This window comes from Equus quagga, chromosome 11, assembly GCF_021613505.1.
Source record: "Equus quagga isolate Etosha38 chromosome 11, UCLA_HA_Equagga_1.0, whole genome shotgun sequence".
Classification (NCBI taxonomy): domain Eukaryota; kingdom Metazoa; phylum Chordata; class Mammalia; order Perissodactyla; family Equidae; genus Equus; species Equus quagga.
The window spans coordinates 81,096,813-81,118,483 of record NC_060277.1 but is presented as its reverse complement, the minus strand read 5'-3'; the positions used below and the strand labels follow the sequence as shown (position 1 = coordinate 81,118,483).

Genomic DNA, 21,671 nt, shown 5'->3' with positions numbered 1-21,671 from the left:
GAAGTCAATATGACTTAGCATAGATATTAAGAATGCTGTGCGAACTGTATATATATTTATTTATTTATTTATTTATTTATTTATTTATTGGCTTAATTATTTTGTAAGTGCTGATAGCTTCCCTAGTTAAAAATATTATGTTGATATAATCTTATGTTTTTATGGAATTTTGTTCTTTGCAAAGTGCTTCCACATGCATTATTTCATCTAGTTCTCAGGATGACGGCATGAAATTAGTGACATCATCCCATTTTGTAAAAGAGGAAACAGATTCACAAAAGTTGAGGAACTTACCTAAAGTTACATAGAAGTGGCAGAATCAAACCTAAGACTACTTTTTGTTAAAAACACAAATAATCTACTGCTTTCTATATTCTTTATTTTTCAATAAATCTGAATTTCAAATCCTGGATTCTAAATTGGTTCATTTCATTTAGATTTTTTAAGTTTTGTTTTATTTTGCCTCCATTTTCACTTCTAAAAATTCATTTGATTGTCATGATTTTTAAAGGATGAGTCAGGTTGGTACATAGGCAGTGAGGTGAAAGAAATATTTCTCTCTAACTTAAAGAATCAGTACTCTGTTTAAAAATCAGTATCTTGATTTCTGCAATGACTGAGTGAAGATCTCAGCAAATCCTCTCCCCAAAAAGCAATTGGACAAAATATAAAACTAGACAAAATTGTCAGTCAACTAAGGACTCTGGAAACTGACCAGAGGTATTCAACAAATTTTGAAGCATTTACTCAAGAAAAACTACTAAACTTTGGTAAGAATAACAGGAATCTCTAATAATTTTACCTGGCACAGTTCCCACTCCGTCTCATCCAACAGTTCTGCATGACGGTTTTACCAGGGAAGGCCAGCAAGGGCTGACTTGATTTGGAGTAGAGCAGGGATGAAAGTCTACCCAAGAGAACTATAAAAAAAACAGTAGAGATCATGGTGGCAAATAATCAAGGAACATGACTAGCTTGGGGTTAAGATACTGGTTAAGGGAAGCAACAGACTGTCAGACTAGTCAAAATTTTAACAATGAGATCCAGCGTACAAGATAACCACAGTGAATATTAATAAACTTCCATATACCCTAATGATCTGGAAGGCTGCTTGTATACAAGGCTACATGCAAGCTCAGGAGATACTGAATAGGGCTTTAGCTATCTAGTCATTCCTGATTGGATGTGAGGCCTTGCACATGCAACAGGTAAAAGCCAGAGAATGTTTTTAACATACCTGAACTTTGCGTGTGTTTCCCAAACTGTGAACAGATCCATCAGGAAAAAGGTGTTACTGGCTCAAGATGTTTAAACACAACCTCTCACCAATCAATGGCTGACCAGTAAGTTATGCTTTCCCCAACAAAGCCAGACTTAAATATAAAATAATAATGGGGCCGGCCCAGTGGCACAGTGGTTAAGTTCGCTCGTTCTGCTTTGGCGGCCCAGGGATTGCTGGTTTGGATCCCGGGTGCAGAATGGCACCGCTTGGCAAGCCATGCTGTGGTAGGCATCCCCCATATAAAAAGTAGAGGAAGATGGGCACAGATGTTAGCTCAGGGCCAGTCTTCCTCAGCAAAAAGAGGAGGATTGGCAGCAGATGTTAGCTGAGGGCTAATCTTCCTCAATAAAAAAGAAATCAAAGAACTTAGACTAGCTTAGACAACTTCAAAAAAGAACAGAATTGAAGAACTTAAAGTTCCTGAATTCAAAACTTAGTATAAGCCTACATTAATCAAGACAGTGTAGTACTGGTGTAAAGATAGACATAGAGATCAATCAAACTGAACTGACAGTTTAGAAAGAAGCCCTTATATATTTGGTCAATTGATTTTCTACAAATTATCCAAGAAAATTCAATGGAGAAAGGGTTTTCATTTTCAACAAATGGTACAGAATAATTGGATATCCACATGTGAACAGATTTAGACCCTTACCTCATACCATACACAAAAATGTACTCAAAATGTGTCTCATAGACCTAAACATAAGAGCTAAAACTATAACACTTATGAAAATAAAACTAATATAAAATCTTCGTTATTTGAGGTTAGCACACCAAAAGCACAATCCATAAATGAAAAAAATTTTTGATAAATTGGACTTAGTCACAATTAAAAACTTTTGAGGTTCAATGGGCACCATTCAGCCAGAGACTGGAAGAAAATATTTACAAATTATATCTTTGAAAAAGGACTTGCTTCCAGGTTATATAAATGTTACAACATATGAAATTTAAAAATCTAATTAAAAATGTGCAGAAGACTTGAATTGACATTTCACCAGTCAGGTATGAATGAATGAATGAAGAATGGCTAATAAACCCTTGAAAAGATGCCCAGCAGCATCTTCAGGGAAGGCAAATTAAAAGTACAGTGAGAGGAGTGACTCAGTGAAAGTGGTGTAGTAGGTAACTTCAAGAGCCTGTTTTTCCACAGAAACATTGAACAATAAAGGAAAAAAGTCTAAAAATAAAGTTTAGCAGACTTTATTTTGACAAGCACAAATTCTGGAGCCAAAAAATATGGTAACTGAAATGAAAAATTCACTAGAGGGATTCCTCACCAGATTTGAGCAGATAGAAGAAGGAATCAGCGAACTTAAAGTAGGCCAGTTGAAATTATCCACACTGAGAAGTAGAAAGAAAAAAGAATGAAGGAAAATTAACAGCGCTTAGGAGACCTATGGAATAGCAGCAAGCATACCAACATACACATGATGGGAATTCCAGAAGAGCAAGAGAGAGAAAAATGGCAGAATATTTGAAGAAATAATGGCCTAAAACTTCCCAAATTTGATAAAAGACATGAGTCTAAACACTCAAAAAGCTCACTGAATTCCAAGGATAAACTCTTAAGAGATCCACACCAAGACACGTTACAATCAAATTGTCAGAAGCCAGGGACAGAATTTTCAAGGCAGCAAGAGAGAAGCTGCTCATCCTATACAGTGTATCCTCAATAAGATTAACTGCAGTTTTCTCATCCGAAACCTTGGAATCCAGAAATGAGTGGAATGGAATTCTTATTAAAGTACTGAAAGAGGGGCCGGCTCAGAGGTGCAGCGGTTAAGTTCGCACGTTCTGCTTTGGCGGCCCGGAGTTTGCTGGTTCAGATCCCCCGTGCGGGCATGGCACCGCTTGGCACGCCATGCTGTGGTAGGTGTCCCACATATAAAGTAGAGGAAGATGGGCATGGATGTTAGCTCAGGGCCAGTCTTCCTCAGCAAAAAGAGGAGGATTGGCAGCAGATGTTAGCTCAGGGCTAATCTTCGTTAAAAAAACAAAAAAAGTACTAAAAGAAAAAACTGTAACCAAGAATTCTACATCTAGCAAAAATATTTCTTCAAGAATGATTTGGGGTGTTGGCTCTGTGTCCGAGTGGTTAAGTTCGCGCACTCCACTGCAGGCAGCCCAGTGTTTCATTGGTTCGAATCCTGGACGCAGACATGGCACTGCTCATCAAGCCACGCTGAGGCAGCGTCCCACATGCCACAACTGGAAGGACCCACGACAAAGAATATACAACTATGTACAAAGGGGCTTTGGGGAGAAAAAGGAAAAAAATAAAATCTTTAAAAAAAAAAAAAGAATGATTTGGATTTTGAAATGAATTCTTATATGTGACACCAAAAGCATGAGCAGCCAAAGAAAAAAATAAATAAATTTGACTTCATCAAAATTACAAACTTCTGTTCATCAAAGAACCTTGTCAAGAAAGTGAAGAAGACAACCTACAGAATGGAAGATCTTTCTAAATCATAGAACTGACAAAGGTCAAGTAAATAGAATACGTAAAGAACTCCTACAACTCACCAACAAAAAGACAAACAACTCAATTAAAAAATGGGCAAAGGACTTGATTACACATTTCTCCAAAGCTGATATACAAATAGTCATCAAGCACATAGATGCTCAAATCATGTCAGAAAGCATATTGGTGATTGTCAAGGGCTGGGGGAAGGGAGAAATAGAGAATAACTGCTTAGTGTATAACTGCTTAATTAGGATGTATGAAAATGTTTTGGAGAAATTCACATAACATGAAACCATTTTAAAACATAAAATTCAGCAGCATTTAGTACATTCAAAATAAGAAGTCACCACCTTATATGAATTTCTCCTCCACAAAAATAGTGTTTTAAAAATCACAATGTACGGCCGGCCCGGTGGCGCAGCGGTTAAGGTCGCAAGTTCCGCTTCTCAGTGGCCCGGGGTTCGCCGGTTTGGATCCCAGGTGCGGACACGGCACTGCTTGGCACGCCATGCTGTGTTAGGCGTCCCACAAATAAAGTGGAGGAAGATGGGCATGGGTGTTAGCTCAGGGCCAGGCTTCCTCAGCAAAAAAAGAATAGGACTGGCAGTAGTTAGCTCAGGGCTAATCTTCCTCAAAAGAAAAAAAAATCACAATGTGACACCACTTCACACCCACTAGAATATTTTATTATAGAGAAGACAGACAATAAGAAGTGTTGGTGAAAATACGGAGAAACTAGAACCCTCATACATTACTGATGGGAATGATAAATGGTGCATCCACTTGGAAAACAGTTTGCCAGTTTCAAATGATGAGATGTTAGATGGAAAAACAAAATGTGGTATATACATACCTATGGAATACTACTATTGAGTAATAAAAAGGCACAAACTAATGATATCTGCTACAACATAGATGAACCTTAGAAACATACTTAGTAAAAGAGGCCAGATGTGAAAGATCATGTGCTATATCACTCCATTTATACAAAATGTTTGGAAAAGAGAAATGTAGAAGAGAGAAAATAGACTAATGGTTTCCTGGGGCTGAGAGTGGTAACACAGATTGACTAAAAATGGGCAGAAGGTCTCTTTGGGGTAATTGAAATGTTCTAAAATTGGATTGCGGTGGTGATTGCACACATTTGTAAATTTACCAAAATCATTAAGTTGTTCACTTAATTCGGGTAAATTTTATGTTATGTAAATTATTCCTCAATAAAGCTATTTTGAAAACATCAGTACGAGGCTTAATAGTGGTGATATGACTCCTGAAATTGGCTTATCAATGTTTCACTAATTGAAATTGTGACAGTCTCCGGAGTGTATCTATTTGTTTCATATTTTTCCTTTATAAAAATTTATAATGATAATTTGCAGATGTGTGGTCATCTATTTCACACACCATTTGATGTACTGAATTTCTTTTGTGTGTACAGAGGATGGTTAGAACGAGAGAGCAGGTATGGTCTACAACCAGGACACAACTGGTTTATCATCTCCATGCAGTGGTGGCAGCAGTGGAAAGAATATGTCAAATATGTGAGTAAGATTCTTGTTTATTTACGTTTTTCATAGAGTTTTCAGTTCTATCAGACTTTGTGTGACTACTGGTCAGTAATAAAATGCTCCAACCTAGGTAAGATTTGAGGGGAAAGAAATGAATACTCATATAATACTTCCTATCAACCAGGCTCTGTGCTTACACTTCCACATAAATTTCCTCCCTTGCAAAAGCTCTGTGAAGAAGGTAATACTGGGCATGGGGGTACATATATATGCACCTTACATATCTCTTTTAATCTTCACAATATCTCTATGAGGAAGGTAGTATTATACCCATTTTACCTGTGAGGAACCTGAGGCTGAGATTAAAGGTAATCTGAATATCTTGCTCAGATTGGAAGTTCTGGGATCAAACCTAAGGACTGACTTTAAAGCCAGTGAATGTTGTCTCAACCACATCATTTACGTTACCCTTCATTTGTTCACCTTTTCCATCAAACAGTTGAAGACTCTGGGTAAGAAGTGCTGATTTTCTATTCAAGAAAGTTAATTTCAGAACTAACATTAGAGCTCAATTTTTAAATGATAATCTGCCATCATTCCAAATAAAAAGTTAAAAAAGAAATTCTCATTAGTGAATATTCTATAGTCTTATTTAAAACATAGAAAGAATTTTTTTCAGAATTAAAAAACTAAGAAAGAGTAATGCCAGGAATCAAATTTCTTCATTCTTGGAGAGTCAGTTGATATATCACCTCATTGTCAGTTGTCTAATGATCACTAACGAAAATTTTAATAATTTGATTCCTACTTTTTCTATATGTCCTTTTCTGTCATTGTTTATTTATCAGAATATTGGTAAACTGTTTACATTATCTACCTCATTATTCTGCATGGTTCTTTTTCCCTTTTGCAGAGTTTAGTAGTGTGTTTTCACTACTAACGTAACGTAAAATACGTTAATTGGAAAAGGTAGACTTCGGTGTCACTGAAGGAATAAAAATTTGCAAATGACTTCAAAGACCTTGTAGGTAGATAATGATGATGATTGTAGATAGAAAGTGAGAACATTGGGATAAAGCACCACAGTCTATTTTGAAATGCTTTTTGCTCTTTATACAGGCGTGCACCACGTAATGACATTTCAGTCACTGACAAATTGCGTATACAATCGTGATCCCATAAGGTTAGTACCATTTAGCCTAGGTGTATAGTGGGCTATACCAGCTAGGTTTGTGTAAGTACCCTCTATGATGCTTGCACAATGACGAAATGACTGCAGTTTAAGTACTCTATGTATGCTGATGACACAGATTTATATCTTTGGACCAGACCTCTCTGAACTCTACTTGGATGCCCAATTGGTATCTCAGACTTATTGAGTACCGTCATGCATTGCTTCATGTCAGGGATATGTTCAAGAAATGCATCATTAGGTGATTTTGTTGTTGTGCAAATATCATAGAATGGTCTGAAGGGGTACAAAATACGCCACCCCAAAATGTATCTCTTCAACATGAGGATTATTTTAGGCTGATTAGTTTTAAGAAACAAAAGACTCAGAAAATTTTTATTAGCTCCTGCTTAACTGCCTCAAAGAATTCAGATAAAAAAACTGTCTCAGGAAGCGAGCTATCACCTTAGCATAACATGAATTAGGTAATAGACAGGGAGGAACCTAGAAAAGCCTGTTTGTTGGGCTTCCCTCTATGTTCTTCTGTTTCTGTGTGGCCAAACACTTGTTTTCCAAATGTTTGCTCCTTTTCACCTACCTGTAAATTGCTTTCCTTCCGTTTGAAGTCCCTGACTCTCCCCACCCCCAACAACTTCTTTTGTCTTTAGCTGAGGATGGTACTTAAGGTGAGGGCTTCAGCCATTTTGGCCAGTTACTTGTTTTTCCTGGGTTTCTCCTATTTATACGTGTTATTAAACTTCTGTTCGTTTTTCTCCTGTTACTCTGTCTCATGTCAATTTAATTCTTAGACCAGCCAGAAGAACCTAGAAGGATAGAGGTTTCTTCCTTCCCTATAGTACTTACACAAACCTAGATGATATAGCACACTACACACCTAGGCTGTATGGTACTAAGCTTGAGGGACCACCATTGTGTAAGCAAACCATTGTTGACCAAACTGCCGTTTAGTAGCACATGACCATATATATATGTATAAAGCATAAAAAGAAGTAGCATCATCACTGATAAGAAAGTGAATCCTGCCTCTTATTTTGCAACATCATAAACCATTCATACAATTCAGAAGGAATCATAAAATTATCAAAATAGAATTATCTTATCTTAAAGTGCCACATTGTCAGTCCTTTTAGGAATCATCCTCTCAGAGAAAGAAAAATTTCTCACCATGGGTGAAACTACCTATCTAGAGACCTATCTTCCTGAAGCATGGGCTTCTGGGATAGTTTATGGTAGTTCCAGACCCAGAAGTCAGTAAAAACAAAACAAGGTCCTTTGATGTTTAGGTGAAAAAAATTTCCCAGAGCAACTGCAAATTACGTAGTCAAAAAGAGCCAGTGAGGGGCCAGTCCGGTGGTGCAGCAGTTAAGTGTGCATGTTCCACTTCAGCAGCACAGGGTTCGACAGTTTGGATCCCGGGTGTGGACCTATGCACTGCCTGTCCAGCAATGCTGTGGCAGGCATCCCACATAAAATAGGAGAAGATGGGCATGGATATTAGCTCAGGGCCAGTCTTCCTCAGCAAAAAGAGGAGGATTGGCAGCAGATGTGAGCTCAGGGCTAATCTTTCTCAAAAGAAAAAAGAAAAAGAGCCAGTGACTGCAATATATGACCATTATTGGTTGGTTCAGTGTATAGAAGGAAAGTAGTGATAAGGTTAATTAACTAAAAATGTTGACAGTTTTACTGAAAGCCAAGAAGAGTGGAAGCAATGACAAGAAAAATAGGGCAGAGAATGGGAAAAAAGAGAGAACCTAAGTAGTGGTGACAGTTTCAGGCAGTGCCAGACACTGGGAGCAATAGATTCCTAGAATAGAAAAGAAGGCCAAATACAATAAGAAGACATAACACTTTAGATTGAAACATTGGAAAAAAAGTGAAGAAAAGCCTGTATTTTCCATGTCTAAAGGGTATCATTCATTGTGCCATGTTAAAAGCATATGGTATAGTCTGTAGTCTTTGGGGGCAAAGATTGTAGCTTCTGATAAGCTATTACAATCATTCTATTGCTAAATTATTATAAAACTCAACCTAACAGATTTAATGCCTGGTAATTTATCATCCCGTTTTCTTGCCAACGATATCGATAGATTCAGCCTATGGACTAAGCTGTTTATAATAAAAAATATTATGAGAATGGTTTCATGTAAATTTTCTTTAGAAACATAGGCTCCATATAAGATTTCCAAACCCATTAAAGCATTTAAAATACAATTCTAAATATTTCTCCTTGAAATTCTGTTAAATGCCAAACTCAGAGGAAAACTTGAAGAAAATTATTTGCTCAAGTGGGATTAAGGAAACCTAATCTTCCTCAAAATCTTTTTACAGATTTTTAAAAAGTAATTTATCGTGCATGTATAAACCTAATATAAATGGAATAGAGAAGTGAATATAAATTTGAAAAGGAGTTACCTGTCAACCATATGATAGTTATGCAGGCATCATTTAAGTTCAAGAACACTTATAGCAAGAATAAAGTGATTTTCTAAAGGATAACAAAGTGACCTTGGAGAAGACTTTAATTTTTCAGAAAGTTATTCTTTTAAAATAGCTATGCTATCTGTCTTACTCCAGCTCTATAGGAAAGAAGGAAATGATCCAAAAGCTCATTCAAATCTGAATCTTTTTCTAAAAAGCAAGTTTCAGAGTAAGTAATAGATTCAATAAGAAATCAGTTACTATACTCTCAGCATTTGGAGCACATTATGAAAACAAAAGTTTGAGACTATAAGCCTCATTAGGGCAATGATTATCAATTCTGACTGTATAGTAGAATCACATAGAGAGCTTTAAAAAAAAAAAAATGCCTGTGCTCCACTCCAGACCAAATAAATCAGAAAGCATAATTGAAGAAAAGTCTTGAAATGATTTAAATAGTAAGTCATTTTTATTTACTGAAATCTTTCTTTTGAAACCTAACTTAAATTGAATGCATTTTTGTTGGTATGGACATGGCATCAGAAGAGCTGTGAGAAGATCGATATTATCTTTAAGGAATTGCTGTGAAATTCACAGGCTGAAGTCTAAACATATGATTAATAATATAAACTACTCAGGCCTAATTTATATTTCTCCTCCTTTTGGCTATAGATCAGTTTGGTTCTACTGTTCTACTGTCCATACAATTTTGACTTCTTTGGTGGACAGTCCAATTTAAAATATTGATGACTTGGGCTGGAACCATGGCCTAGTGGTTAAGTTTGGTGTGCTCCACTTTGGTGGCCCAGGTTCAGTTCCCCAGGTGTGGACCTACACCACTCGTCAGTGGCCAGGCTGTGGTGGTGACCTACACACAAAATTGGGGAAGATTGGCACAGATGTTAGCTCATGACGAATCTTCCTTAACATAAATAAATAAATAAATAGAATAGAATAGAATAGAATAAAATACCAATGACCCCAAATTCATATTTAAAGTTGATTCCCAGTTTTGAGTTATTTGTGTACTATCATCACCATTTTTGTCATATAATACCCTTACTATTATTTGCATAATATATAAATAACTTTACCATTTTTATGTAAATAAATGTATTTTAGAATGAAACTTTATATCACTATCTTTTTTTTTATTGAGTTATTGATAGGTTACAATCTTGTGAAATTTCAATTGTACATTAATGTTTGTCAGTCATGTTGTAGGTGCACCACTTCACCCTTTGTGCCCACCCCCCACCCCACCTTTCCCCTGGTATCCACTAAACTGTTCTTGGTCCATAGTTTTAAATTCCTCATATGAGTGGAGTCATACACAGATTATCTTTCTCTCGCTGGCTTATTTCACTTAACATAATTCTCTCAAGGTCCATCCATGTTATTGCAAATGGAATGATTTTGTTCTGTTTTGCAGCTGAGTAGTATTCCATTGTAAATATGTACCACATCTTCTTTATCCATTCGTCTGTTGCTGGGCACTTAGGTTGCTTCCACGTCTTGGCTATTGTAAACAGTGCTGCAATAAACATTGGGGTGCACAGGACTTTTGGGATTGCTGACTTCAGGCTCTTTGGATAAATACCCAGTAGTGGGATGGCTGGATCGTATGGTAGTTCTATTTTTAGTTTTTTGAGGAATCTCCATACTGTTTTCCATAGTGGCTGCACCAGTTTGCATTCCCATCAGCAGTGTATGAGGGTTCCTTTTTCTCCGCAACCTCTCCAACATTTGTTGCTATTAGTTTTAGATATTTTTGTCATTCTAACGGGTGTAAGGTGATATCTTAGTGTAGTTTTGATTTGCATTTCCCTGATGATCAGCGATGATGAGCATCTTTTCATGTGCCTGTTGGCCATCAGTATATCTTCTTTGGAGAAATGTCTGTTCATGTCTCCAGCCCATTTTTTGATTGGGTTGTTTGATGTTTTGTGGTTGAGTTGTGAGAGTTCTTTATATATTAAGGATATTAAGCCTTTGTCAGATATATGACTTGCAAATATTTTTTCCCAGTTAGTGGGTTGTTTTTTTGTTTCAATCCTGTTTTCATTTGCCTTGAAGAAGCTCTTTAATCTGATGAAGTCCCATTTGTTTATTCTTTCTATTGTTTCCCTTCTCTGAGAAGGCATGGTGTCCGAAAAGTATATCGCTATCTTAAATAGAAAATCTGTCACATTCCAGAAATAGAAGATCAAAATAAATTCAATGAAAATAAAATATATTATTAAATTCCAGTTAAATAGTGTCTCCTTTTGAAGACTAATATTGAGACCTATTCTCTGTCAAAAAGAGAAATTATCAAGTGTTAGATTAGCATATCAAGTATTGGGTTAGCACATCAGTACCAGACTAAGACCCTTTCCTTGAAATAATCAGAGGATCAAAAGAGAATTAAATAGGGAATAACTTTATCTTTGTGAACTAGGACTATTTAATGCCCAAAATAGTGTGGTGCCTTTACCATACTTTAAAAAAGTTAATAATTGACAGAAGATGCTAACATTTGGATCTGTAATAAAGAATGTGAATCTATATGCCTCTGAATTGTTTGAAGTTTTAATGATAAGGCTGTCTTGCTATTTAAAAATTTTTAATCCAACAAAGTTAATTGGTATGTGGAGAGAAACTTAGGTTTTATTCTCATTCTTCTTGCCACTCTTTCAATTAAAGGCATTGGAATGTCTTCAGAGTTGGCTTCTCTGAAGGATCTACAAATTGATAGTATTCACCTGGCTTACATAGATCAAAGAGGAGAAAACAGCTAATAAAATGTTGATACAATGTCTTCCTAATTTGGCTAAAATTAGGGATATTATAATTGCATTAAAAGAAACTAAAACATCCACTATGCTATTACTATGCCGTGACTTAGAGTTAGGGTTTTAAATTTGATGTTTTTCTTGGGTTTCAGTTAGTTACTTTATAAGCAATGCCTTCAAGACCCACATTCACTGATCAGTTTTATCTACTAAAATTCACATCAGTGTTTATTGAATGCCACTTGAGTTCTTGTACCCACGCTATCTGTCTCCTCAGATGCCTGTGGGATCTTGTTCCACTGGTTAGTCCCATTAGTCTTTCTCTTTACCCTCTCAGTTACAAATATCCGATCTTTTAAAAACACAGATAAACATTCTCATAGCACCTTCCCTCCTCTGTCTCCTCAAGCCTTATGTCTATTTTTTTCACTGCTAAACTTAGTAGAAAATAGTTCTATGCTAACGGTCTCTGCTTCTGGTACTCTACAATCTCCTGATTTTTCTCTGATCATTCAGTCTCAGTGTCCTTCCCAGATTCTTCTACTACCTATCCTATAAATATTATTCTCTCCTTATTCTATGTATACCACTTTCTTGTTCTTCAGGAAGTCTCTTGAGCTGCCAATTTTTATATCCAGCCTCTTTCTCTGTCCTGAGCGCTAGACTCAAATGTCCAGGTGTCTCAAACAGGAATATCGAGAATAAGCTAATTCCCAAGATGATCTCATTCACCCATATACTTTATCTTATAAAAGTGTCAACTCCCATCTAGTTGTGTAAGCCAGCACCTACCTTGGAATTACCTTTCCCCTCTTTCATATACAATTCGTTGTCAAATTTCTCACCACCTACATCACCTAAATCCATTCTCTTCTCTCCATCTCCTTATTTTTGGATCTAGCTCTGTGGTTTAGTACCTCATCACCTCTTGCCTGAATTATTATAGGAGTCTTCTAACTTGTGTCTCAATTTTCAATTGCTACCTCTAGTCCTTTCTACACACTAGAGTTATTTGTAAAGTAAAAATTGAATTATGCTATTCCCCTGTTTAAAAGCCTGTCGCAGAAAAATCCTGTCAACATAATAAGTAAAAGAAAAACCAACAGTATGCTGTGTTTAAAATGTGAGATCTATTTAACAACCACCAGAGTGGTAGCACATTTACTAAATGCCAGGCACTTTGCATGTGTTGCTCATATAATCTTCACAATAACTCTGAGGTAGATAGTAATATTATCCTAATTTTTATCCTTGAAGAAACAGAGGCTTAGAAGTTTACTTATTGTGAAAGTCACATGGCTGGTAAGTCAGAGCCCTGCCCCTAATTCTAACTACAGACATGTGTCACTTAACAGCAGGCATATGTTCTGAGAAATGCATCATTAGGAGATTTCATCATTGTGCGAACATCATAGAGTGTGCTTACAGTGTCAACTGAAATAAAGAGTCTGGATAAAGGTTAATTAAAGGAGTTTATTTGATAATCAAAGTGAGGAATTCGAATCCTGGGAAACAGTCCAACAGAGTATTCTAAGGAACCGTTCTGAGTCTACAGATCCGAATGTAGTTTATACACTTTTTAACAAAGCAGTGTACATGCAGGAAAGGGCTTACACATCTAATAGTCATATGCTTTAAAGATAACATGACAAGAACTTTCGGTTACACATCAAACAAGGCTTGTAATGTTGATGTTGTCCCTGTGGAGGGAGGCAAGGACCAGGGTTGTGACCTTTTCCCTCAATCTCTAAGAAATATAGTTGGGAAATGTGAGAACAAGGTACCCATTATCTTTTCCTGTTGCTGATTCATCCTGCTGGTTCTTCAGTCATGAGGTGAGAGGTTGCAAGGTCATTTAGGCACAGGCTTATGAAGCCTGCATGGCTGCTTCACCGTACAGCATGGATTTTTATTGTACTGACTTTAAGTCTAAAAAGCTTGCTTGTTAGATTCACCTGCTAGACCAGGGAGAAGGATCCCAGTTCCGTTCACACACAAACCTAGATGGTATAGTCTACTACACGCATAGACTATATGGTACTAATCTTATGGGTTCACCATCATGTATTCAGTCCATTATTGATGAAAACATCATTGTGTAGCACATGACTGTATATACTCCACGTCACTTATTTTATATATATATTTGTTTTCAGTCACAAGAAATAAAGAAAACACATCAAAATGGCAACTATAGTTAACGCTAAATGATGGAATTTGAGTACTTGTGATATTTATTTTGTTCATATTTTTCTATATTTTCTACAGTGACAATGTAATCTTTAATGATAAAATGAATAAATATTGTTTAAAATTTTAATATTTAAAAAAGCCCTCCAGGGTTTCCAGTTTTCAGCAGAATAAAATCTAAATTACTTTATGTGGCACAGAGGCCTTCACAGTCTGTTCCCAGCCTGCCTTACCAATTTAATTAAACACACTCTTCCCCTTCGAAGTAATTAAAATTTAATTATACGTTAAAATGTTTTTAAATTGCTGTAGCCCACCATAGGAGAATCTATTGTTTCTACAGTAGGTAATTTGGGGATTCATTTTTGAAGGCTGTATAGTTGTCAGATTATTACATTTTACCTCTTAATCTCTGACTTTGTGATTTTTAGGATGCTAGCCCTGTTGTAATTGAGCCATCATCTGTTCTGAATGGAGGAAAATATTCATTTGGAACAGCAGTACATCCCGTAGAGCAGAGTGAAGACAGAATCAGAGGAGGAAATCTCAGTTATGTGAGCCCCACAGAAGAGAAATTTTCAGACAACATTTCTACTGCATCCGAAGCCTCAGAAAACGCTGGCAGCAGTAAGTATGACTTGTGTCCTATGAGGTTTAGTCAGGGTCAGTTCTTAGCTGTTGTTGTTGTTGTTTTTGGTTTTTTTGAGGAAGATTAGCCCTGAGCTGACTACTGCTAATCCTCCTCTTTTTGCTGAGGAAGACTGGCCCTGAGCTAACATCCTTGCCCATTTTCCTCTACTTTATACATGGGACGCCTACCACAGCATGACGTGCCAAGTGGTGCCGTGTCCGCACCCAGGATCCTAACAGGTGAACCCCAGGCCGCTGAGAAGCAGAACATGCGAACTTAGCCGCTTTGCTGCCAGGCCAGCCCTAGGGTCAGTTCTTAAAGGAGTATACTTCGTCAAAGAGTGTGCTTGTGTTGCCCACAGCCGCAAAGAGCAAGGAATGACAGGTACCGCCAAGGCTACTTGGTTGTTTAAGCGATCAAAGTTTATTGATAAAGCAAAACAGAACAAGGAGCAAGGATAAAGGGGAACAACAAATCGGTACTTACAACATCCACACCACAGTCAGCCGGGGAAGTCCCAATAGTTTGTACGGCGGGTGGGAGTGCTGATTGTCCAGGTCTGAGGCAAAGCGTCCTTTCCTCAATGAGACTTCCGATTATTCTATGCCTGTGACTCCCTTTTATCGTAAGGTTTCTCTGGGTTTCGACTCAGGGTTTCAAACATTTGGATATTTTGAGTTATTTCTTCTTGTTCCCACAGCTGGGGTGTTTTTATCTTTTTTGTTCCCACGGATGGAATGTTTTTAAAGTCCTGTCAGGTGCCCTTCGGGGTGGCCAGCCCAGACAAGGAACATGACGCAGGATATATTTTTTGTAACTTATTGCTTAGAGTCAAGGCCAAAGTGGCCATCTTTGGCCCTGAGCCCAGACACATTCCTTTGTGTGGGGCCCAGGCCCAGTGTCCTTGGAAGGTGGTGGAGGGGATACATACTTATCAGAACCTACAGTGTGCTGACATGCCAACAAAATAATAGCACTAACCTAATACACGGACATTGAGTTCCTGTCTTTAAGCCTATTTATGTATAATAAAGAAAGAGGGTCACTGAACTCTGTACAGCTTGGTGGGATATTGAGCACCAGGCTCCCATTCACAGAAGTAAGTTTTTAATGAAGTGGTCAATTATAAGATTCTTGAATGTGTTAGTAGCTTTCCAAAGAGAAGCTCTTCTATGTTCTACTTTATTAATCTCTCAATTTGAAAATATTTTCACTGATTTAGCTACATCTCTCCACATGAAGCTATTAAATTTAAATTTGGGAAGGCAGTTTTTGAGAAAATCTAAATTACCATCTCCAAGACTCTAACCATAAGCATACCTTCATTGAGTTGAATGTACCCTCATATCAGATTCTGCAGACATTTGGGGCCAGAATTTGGGGATTATTTGTTAAAATATTGTGAAAGAATTCATAATACTTCCCATAATTCCCCTTAGTCCTTGGTACCTACCTAAAACTTAATTGTTCTACGCTTGTGGGGAAGATGCTGTGGTGTTTTTGTGGCCCAACTGAATTGAGTTGATCCCTAATATTCAGCTGATACAGTAGCAGGACTCTCAATCTTACCCTCTTCTTATTTCATTTTTGAGATCTTTTTTCCTTTTCTGTGGAGAGAGTAGGCAGATTGGACAGAGCTAGCATTTTCTCTACAGAACTCTTTGTAGAATCCACTGCTTCTCCTTCTCCATCTGACATTACAAAGATCACTTAGCGGTATCAGAAGTGCTCTCTGATAAAACCACACATCTATGGACAGCTAATCTTCGACAAAGGAGCAGAGGGCCTACAATGGAGAAAAGAAAGTCTCTTCAACAAATGGTGCTGGGAAAACTGGACAGCCACATGCAAAAGATTGAAAATTGACCATTCTTTTTCACCACACACCAAAATAAACTCAAAATGGATCAAAGACCTAAAGATTAGGCCTGAGACAATAAGTCTTTTGGAAGAGAATATAGGCAGTACACTCTTTGACATCAGTTTCAAAAGAATCTTTTCGGACACTGTAACTCCTCAGTTGAGGGAAACAATAGAAAGAATAAACAAATGGGACTTCATCAGACTAAAGAGCTTCTTCAAGGCAAGGGAAAACAGAATTGAAACAAAAAAACAGCTCACTAATTGGGAAAAAATATTTACAAGCCACTTATCCGACAAAGGGTTAATCTCCATAATATACAAAGAACTCACACTGCTTAACAACAAAAAAACAAACAACCCGATCAAAAAATGGGCAGAGGACATGAACAGACATTTCTCAAAAGAAGATATGAATATGGCCAATAGACACATGAAAAGATGTTCATCATCGCTAATCATCAGGGAAATGCAAATCAAAACTACACTAAGATATCACCTTACCCCCGTTAGATTGGCAAAAACATCCAAAACCAAGAACGACAAATGTTGGAGAGGTTGTGGAGAAAGAGGAACCCTCATACACTGTTGGTGGGAATGCAAACTGGTACAGCCACTATGGAAAACAGTATGGAGATTTCTCAAAAAGTTAAAAATAGAAATACCCTATGACCCAGCCATCCCATTACTGGGTATCTATCCTAAGAACCTGATATCAGATATCTCAAGAGTCTGTTGCACCCCTATGTTCATCGCAGCATTATTTACAATAGCCAAGACGTGGAACCAGCCTACATGCCCAGAAACTGATGATTGGATAAAGAAGATGTGGTATATATACACAATGGAATACTACTCAGCCATAAAAAAAGACGAAATTGGCCCATTCACAACAATGTGGATGGACCTCGAGGGCATTATGTTAAGCGAAATAAGTCAGTCAGAGAAAGACGAACTCTATATGACTCCACTCATAGGTGGAAATTAGTATATTGAGAAGGAGATCTGATTGGTGGTTACCAGGGAAAAGGGGGGGTGGGGGGAGGGTACGGAGGGGGAAGTGGTGTACCCACAACATGACTAACAAAAATGTACAACTGAAATCTCACAAGGTTGTAATCTATCATAACATTAATAAAAAAAAAAAAAAAAAAGAAGTGCTCTCTGATTGGCTTTAACACCAAGATTATTTCTTCACTCCCTCTAAGGTCCTTATTGATACGTGCTCACTTTATAACTTGTGTTGTCCACAGGCTAAGCAGTGCCACAGATAGAAGGTTCAAGGTAACTGATGGCTAGAATGTTTACTTGAGATTAACATGTAGTTGAGAGTTGAAATACCTTAAAAAATGCCGTTGAGGTTCACAACTCTAAGTCATTATTAATCATTTTTCCATGTGTATTTTTCTATTGTAATTTTCATACCTTCCTTTCGAATAGATTTATTAGAATACAGTTTCTCCCTCCCCCCCTCCAGCACTCTTCTGTTGAAGTTCTTGTTTTAGCTCCTTCCCTTTGGTTTAGAGACTTCTTATCACTATTATCTACCAAGAACCTTAGGAATGTGTTTGCAGGTGGAAGAGAAGAATTAAGGGAGACTGTGTGAGATCCCAGCTACTTGGCCATGCTTTTTCCTTTCCCATCGGAGGATGTGTAATTCTTCTTGTGAATTATTAGATACTCTAGGAGGCTGGGCAAATGTTTATTTGATAATAATTTGTAAAGCTTTTATTCTACCTAGCGTTAGGCTAGGTACTGTCCAGAAGGAAATACATCTTGACATCCTATCTTCTACATACTTATCAGAACCTACAGTGTGCTGACATGCCAACAAAATAATAGCACTAACCTAATACACGGACATTGAGTTCCTGTCTTTAAGCCTATTTATGTATAATAATGAAAAATAAAGAGATTCTATCCTCTTTTTCCTTACAGGCTTTCTGTATTCTGCCACACCAGCGGCAGATATATGCTTTGCTCGACAACATAACACTTCTGACAATAACAACCAGTGTTTGCTAGGGGCCAATGGGAATATTTTGTTGCACCTCAATCCTCAGAAACCAGGGGCTATTGATAACCAGCCACTGGTAACTCAAGAACCGGTAAAGGTAAGTAATTTGACATCTGTTTAAAATCATTCTGTTTCAAGTTGCTAATAAATTTCATTCTAGAGATTTTACCACACAGCAGAATGTTATGGTTCATTTAATTAACCTGTTGTTGTTGTGGATGGAAGTCTCTTTGCATAGTACATTTCTGTGAGAATATTTTATGATTTATTACTTGCATAGAAGGGTAGTGAACCTTATAAATGCTGTTTCTACTTAGGACAGCTACTGTGAAAATGTAGCTTCATATGTATATGGAATTTATTTTTTCCAAAATAATGTTTTTTATTGTTTGAAAGAAATCTGTGAAAACCAGTCTTATTATTTCCAGATGCTCCAGTGATTTTTTTCAAATGATTTGCCTTGAATTCCCTTTCTTAAATAGTTTATTTTAAAAATTAAAAATAAAAATCTCCTTTAGAAAATTCCTTTTTTCCAGTAACATGAAACAATAGTGACATATGTTTGTTCTTCTGTGTCTAGGTTTTGTTAAAACACAAGACACTGTAATGTTACAAATTAACAGTTACATTCCATTCTTTCTAAGGCTACATCATTAACACTAGAAGGAGGACGATTAAAACGAACCCCACAGCTGATCCATGGAAGAGATTATGAAATGGTCCCAGAACCTGTGTGGAGAGCACTTTATCATTGGTATGGAGCAAACCTGGCCCTACCTAGACCTGTAAGTATAGCTAATAGTGTCTTATATAAGGAGGAGTCCTAGATGCGGTCTTCTATTACTTTTCTACATGAACCTTACTATCCACAGATTAGTTCTTACCTATGATAACAGGAGTACTCAGTACCTGTTCAAATTAGTTGAACAGCTTTAAGGTTCCTTCACGTTCATTCATTTATTCATACATTTATTGAGCACTGTATTAGGTACCAGCCATACAATGATGTGCCTGTGGGAGTGGATGTCTTATATGGAGTGAAGGGTAAATATGGAGTGGACTAAATAAAGTCAAGGAATTATGAGGTTAAGCTATTAAGTCATGCATATAAATGCAGACGTTAGGATAATGCAGGACTTAGGCTGGAACAGAAGTCTGAGAGCCACTGCTGAAAAGTTCAATGAATGTGGGACAGGTAGTGCAGAGGTTACTTCTGAAACTATTATTCCCATTAACCATACAGGCATCCAGTTAGGGATCAGGTTCATCTTGTAGCTGCTGGTGGATTCTTTGTGGTTTGTCTTTTTGAAGGAGAAAGATATAGATTATAACATGTGGTAACAGGAATTCAAAGTTAATGAATTCTGATTGTTGCCGTTATTAGAATGTCACAGCTTAAGTAGAATGCTCTAAAATAATTTAAAGGACTTAGAGTATGTAATATCAAAATATTAGTGAGTTAACTATGCTTCATTTGTTGAATTTACACAGTAAACAGTAGGACTCCCTGAATACTCTTTACATTGTCAATGCAGTAAAATACTTATAAGAAGATTCTTTTGGTATATCAAGAAACGTTCTCCCTTATGTAATATCCAAGCCAGAACTTTTTTTTTGTTTTTTTAAGATTGGCATCTGAGCTAACAACTGTTGCCAATCTTTTTTCTTTTTTTTCTTCTCCCCAAAGCCTCCCAGTACATGGTAGTGTATTCTAGTTATGAGTGCCTCTGGTTGCGCTATGTGGTGCTATGTCCATGCCCAGGATCCAAACCAGTGAAACCCTGGGCTGCCGAAGCAGAGCATGCGAACTTAACCACTGGGCCATGGGGCCAGCCCTAGAACTTTCTTATACTAGGAAAATTTTGCATAGATGAGATATAAAGCCTTCATCTGTAATTTTGACATTGATTTTGAATTTTTAATAATTACGTTTATTCAAAATTATGCTTAGGGCTAGCCTTGTGGCCGAGTGGTTAAGTCTGCGCGCTCTGCTGCCCCACTGCCCAGGGTTTTGCCACTTCGGATTCTGGGTGTGGACATGGTACCGCTCATCAGGCTATGCTGAGGCAGCTTCCCAGATGCCACAACTAGAAGGACCCGCAACTAAAAATACACAACTATGTACCGGGGGGCTTTGGGAAAAAAATAAAATCTTAAAAAAAAAAATTATGCTTAAGTTGGAATCAGGAATTTAGGATTTGTGTTTGTTGACTCCAAAAGGTTCCTACTGTATTTGACATCAGGACTTCTAGATAGATACATATAAATATGAATATAAATTGATACATATACTATATTATATTCTTCTTTATTTATTGGGGTAGCCCTTGAGTTAGTCACTTAATTCCTGGGACTTTCCTCCTTTGTCTTAATATTCTATATCTGTAGGAGGAAAATTGTGATAATTGTGTTTAATGTAGATATAGTTTTATTTATTAGAGCCTGCCTGGATTCAGATTTCCAGTGTTCTAATCTCTAAATCTTAGTTTCCTCATCTGTAAAATAGAGATAACAATAATATCTACCTCATTAGAGTTTTGATAATTAAATAGTACATACAATTAGCACAGCATCTGATTTACAGTAAATGGTCAATAAATGTTGACTGTTGCTACTGTCATCATCATCATCCTCATTATAATTAAATGAGTTTTTTCAGAGTGTCACAGAAAGGTCGTGTTTTTTACATTGATGTCAGACGAGTGTTAGTTAAGTAAACTATAATTTTACCAGATTAAAGCTTTGTTTGCTGGCTTGACAGTATTTTCTCATCTCTAAATATGATAAATTTGCCTGATTTCAGGAAAAATTGCTGTAGAAACATTTGAAATAGGGCTTTTCCAGTTAGAGAATCCTGAATATATTTGCCATGGAATGGTTAAAAATGAATGCTTTCACCCTCATACTTACATAAATCATGCCATTTAAGGAAATGGCTGTATTTTATTTGCACATGTCATACATAACCTAATGATAAATTAAGCAATATGGAAAAAACAAAGAAGAAAATAAAAATCATGCCATTTCCTGCTACTTAAGAGATAACCACTATTTAACAGTTTGGTGTGCATTTTTTCAAACATTCCTTTGTGTCTTTTCATATACATGTATAGATATATGTGGATAATTTTATAAAATTGAATCATATTATACCTGATGTTTTGTAATCTCCTGTTTTCAGTCTAATATAGATGCCATGGATATCTTTCTAGGTTAATAAATTTAGATCTATACTATTTTTAATAATTGCATAATGTTCGTTTATATACCTTGCATACATATACACATGCATGTGTACATAAATCATAATTTATTAACCAGTCACC

General features: G+C 36.8%; 1 protein-coding gene across 1 annotated transcript in view; it reads left to right on the top strand.

Moving 5' to 3' along the window:
- USP32 (ubiquitin specific peptidase 32) overlaps positions 1-21,671 on the top strand; it is a 203,690-nt gene that overhangs the window by 144,248 nt on the left and 37,771 nt on the right. Inside the window, exons 12-15 of the mRNA XM_046675933.1 lie at positions 5,194-5,296; positions 14,269-14,464; positions 18,267-18,442; positions 18,990-19,130. Coding sequence (XP_046531889.1) covers positions 5,194-5,296; positions 14,269-14,464; positions 18,267-18,442; positions 18,990-19,130 — 616 coding nt within the window. The remainder of the gene's footprint in view (positions 1-5,193; positions 5,297-14,268; positions 14,465-18,266; positions 18,443-18,989; positions 19,131-21,671) is intronic.